This window comes from Octopus bimaculoides, chromosome 15, assembly GCF_001194135.2.
Source record: "Octopus bimaculoides isolate UCB-OBI-ISO-001 chromosome 15, ASM119413v2, whole genome shotgun sequence".
Classification (NCBI taxonomy): domain Eukaryota; kingdom Metazoa; phylum Mollusca; class Cephalopoda; order Octopoda; family Octopodidae; genus Octopus; species Octopus bimaculoides.
The window spans coordinates 4,752,791-4,756,882 of record NC_068995.1 but is presented as its reverse complement, the minus strand read 5'-3'; the positions used below and the strand labels follow the sequence as shown (position 1 = coordinate 4,756,882).

General features: G+C 40.8%; 1 protein-coding gene across 1 annotated transcript in view; it reads left to right on the top strand.

The window, feature by feature from the left end:
• LOC106876905 (protein O-linked-mannose beta-1,2-N-acetylglucosaminyltransferase 1) overlaps positions 1–4,092 on the top strand; it is a 68,239-nt gene that overhangs the window by 8,244 nt on the left and 55,903 nt on the right. The window contains exon 3 of the mRNA XM_052973440.1: positions 2,675–2,749. Within this exon, the coding sequence (XP_052829400.1) occupies positions 2,675–2,749 (75 nt within the window). The remainder of the gene's footprint in view (positions 1–2,674; positions 2,750–4,092) is intronic.

Below are 4,092 nucleotides of genomic sequence, written 5' to 3'. Positions count from 1 at the left end.
ATATATATATATATATATATATATATATATATATATATAATCTAGCTGAGTAAAAAGTAAGCAACGTTTTGAAACATGAAATCCATCACATTATATTTCAACACTACAGAAATTTTGTTCATCAATATAAGTGCCATTACAGTCAACACGTTTTTACCAACCAGTTACAAGTTTGTTTGTTCCAATAACATAAAAATCTGGAGTTCTGGAGTTGATGCACTCTTTGAACGTACTTTCAGCATCGGTATGATTTTTGAACTCCTTCTCTTGCAGGAAACCATCAAGGTGCGTGAAGAAGTGGTAGTTGGTAAGAGAAAGTTCTGGGGAATAAGCTGGGTGGTGTAGCCAAGTTCCCTCAACTTCTGGAGTGTCATTAGTGAAACGCGTGGTCGAGCATTGTCATGAAGAATGATTGGCACTCTTCTGCTGACCATTCTGGGATGGAGGAGTAGCAGTTTTTCGTTCATTTGGCAATTTCATGGCAATATGTGTCTGCGGTGATGGTTTTTCTGTGTTTTAAGAAGTTATAGTGGATGAGTCCATCAGTACACCACCAATCTGTCACCATAACCTTCTTCTTGAAGAAAAGGTCTAGAGAAGGTTTTCGATGATTCATTTTGGTCCAACCACTCTGAAGAACGTCTTTTTTTTATTATTGTACAAAATCTATTTTTCATCACAAGTTACAATACGGTCGAGAAATGGATCAGTCTGGTTACGGAGAAGCGACGAACAAATTATGTACGACCCATTGCCTCATCACCATAAGCTCACTGAAGCATGCTCAATGTACCTGTAGCAGACTTCTCAAGTTTAAGGCAAAATTTTACATTGGCTCTTTGTTCCAACTTCCTGCCCATGACAAAAATAGCAGACTACAGCAAACACGTGATCACCTAAACACAAATTTGTATTGGGAAGAGAGGTCGAGATGAGGCAGGAGCGTTGAGGTGTTGTGCGCATGTATAAACAGATATTTTTGGAGGGAGATAAGCATGGCATGGAGGAGCTGGAGGAGCGTTTGGTGTGTGGGTTGTGGGTGGAATTGTTCAAGATTACGATAAGAGGTGTTGGGGTGGAAAGTGAATGGGTGTGCATGTGATGTAGGCGAGGAGGTGCCATGGAAAGAAAGGGATGGGGAAAGCAGTGAAGAGAGCGATACAATGAGACAAAAAAAAAATCTAATACTATAAAGTTAGGTGTAGAGGTGAGAGGAAATGTTACAAAGTTAACAAATAGTCATCATCACCACCATCATCATCATCCATCGGTGGGAAGGGGGTGTTGGGAAGGAGATATCGGGAAGGGGTGAGCGACAGATTGTGTGTGTGTGTGTGTGTTTGGGTGGCATGAGTGTATGACACGTCAAGAGGAATGGACATATGGTATATCTTTTCAAACACAACGAAGTGCAAGATGTCTTTTCTGGCACACAACATCTTAAGGTCGTTTTGTTGCTTGTTTTCCTCGGTTTGTGAAGTGGTCGGGTATAAAGTCCAAAGTAAAAACAATTGCATGTGAAAGAATATATAAAATATATATATAAAATAGAAAGAATTTTATAGACAAAAAAAAGAGAAAAAAGAAAGAAAAACGGAGACAAGATTATTAAAAAAGAATTGTTTAAAAATGTTGGTTTTATTCTTTTACTTGTTTCAGTCATTTGACTGTGACCATGCTGGAGCACCACCTTTTAGTTGAACAAATCGACCCCAGGACTCATTCTTTTGTAAGCCTAGTACTTATTCTATCGGTGTCTTTTACCGAACTCCTAAGTTACAGGGATGTAAACACACCAACACCAGTTGTCAAGCGATGATGGGATGGACAAACACAGATACACACACACACTCACACACACACACACACACATGTATATATATGATGGGCTACTTTCAGTTTCCTTCTACCAGATCCACTCACAAAGCTTTGGTTGGTCCAAGGCTATAGTAGAAGACAGTTGCCCAAGGTGCCACACAGTGGGACTGAACCTGGGATCATTGATAATCACACATCCAGTGTGATCACCTTTTCAATTGCCAACCTTATGCGATTAGCTTTTGGTGAAGGAGGGAGTTCAACACTGCTGCCCTCTTTTGAGTTTCCTGCCTTGACATAAACTCATCTGGGAAGTTGGACAGCAGGAGATCGAGTTGTTTCTTGAAAACATCTACCCCCTACTCCATGAAGATCCCTCAAATGATGTGCTGTGCGTGAGAAGACCCGGCAAGCCAAGTAAGATAGTTGCCAGTGCCCCTGGACTGGTTCTTGTGCGGGTGGCACATGAGATGCACCATTTTGAGCGTGGCCGTTGCCAGTACCGCCTGACTGGCTCCCGTAGGATTTTCGAGCGAGATCGTTGCCAGTGCCCCTGGACTGGCTTGTGCGGGTGGCACATAAAAGACACCATTTCGAGCGTGGCCGTTTTCGTGCGGGTGACACGTAAAAGCACCCACTACACTCTCTGAGTGGTTGGCGTTAGGAAGGGCATCCAGCTGTAGAAACTCTGCCAAATCAGACTGGAGCCTGGTGTTGCCATCCGGCTTCACCAGTCCTCAGTCAAATCGTCCAACCCATGCTAGCATGGAAAGTGGACGTTAAACGATGATGATGATGATGATGATGTATGTCTGTCTGTGTGTCTTTCTAATATTTTGTTCTCTTCTAATTCCAGATTACAAACTGCTCCTGCTCTGTAGTTTGGTTGTTGTTTGTTTTTTTTATTTTCTCAATTCTGACACTGTCCACGGTAAGAATAAAGTTTTCTTCATAAGCTTTACTGTCTGTGTCTGTGGGAGGTTTATATATTATGTGTGGATTTGTGTGTACATGTATCTATCTATGTGTTTGTGTATATATGTGTACATTTGGTTGTGTGTGGGATGTATCTTTGTGTTTATATGTTTATAGTATAAATATATATATATATGTGTGTGTGTGTGTCTGTGTGTTGTGGCAGACGGCTGGTCCACTACTAATAAATAATGGACTGACTCAGTCAGTAATGTATGCTGTTCGGGTCAGTCCCACAGGGACAATGAAATATGTCACCATAATGTAGGACATGGATTCTCCCATCAAAGATGATACATAATCATTCAGCCTTTTTGTCGAATGACCTGCACAAACGATTTGTTTACAGTGATCAAGTGTTTGTGCCATGCAATTAGCTCACTCTCTCTATCAAACCGACGCTGTCTGAACAGGTGTGCACTGTGTACTGCGTATATCAGGTGTCGAAGTGATTGCTGAGCAATGTGAGGTGAAGTGTTTCGCTCAAGAACACAATGCACCACCAGGTCTAGGGATTGAACTCATGATTGCTAGATCATGAATTGAACACCCTTACACACACACACACACACACACACACACACACACACACACACACACACACACACACACACACACACACACTTATGTACGTTTATGTCTGTGTTTTTAAGTGTCTTTAAATATCTGTGTCACTGTGCACAAACAGTTTTTAGATGTCATTGCATACAAATAATGTTATTTATGTGTTCCTGGTGCAAACATTCCTCACTATATAAACATGTATGATTGTGTACAGACAGTTGTTGTACAGATTTCATTTTATGTTGTAAAATATCCATAACTGTTAAGACAGTTTTTATGTTAAAAAATACTTTTAACCCATTCATGCTGAGATTTTAACTAGTGAATGAAATTGCCTGAAAATTCACAGATAATGTTATTTTGACCTAAATAACAACTGAAAAAACGTTTCATTGGAATCTGTTTGATATTTCCTGAAATAATCACTGTCAGTTAGGCACTTTGCATATGAATCTTTAATGAGACCCAGTGCTTGAAAGGAACTCAGTTACCTTGCCTCCATGAGGCCCAATACTCAAAAGGAACTCAACCACTTTGCCTTCATGAGGCCCGATGCTTGAAAGGAATGTATCATCATCATCATCATCATCATCATCGTTTAACGTCCGCTTTCCATGCTAGCATGGGTTGGACGATTTGACTGAGGACTGGTGCAACCGGATGGCTACACCAGGCTCCAATCTAATTTGGCAGAGTTTCTACAGCTGGATGCCCTTCCTAACGTCAATATATATA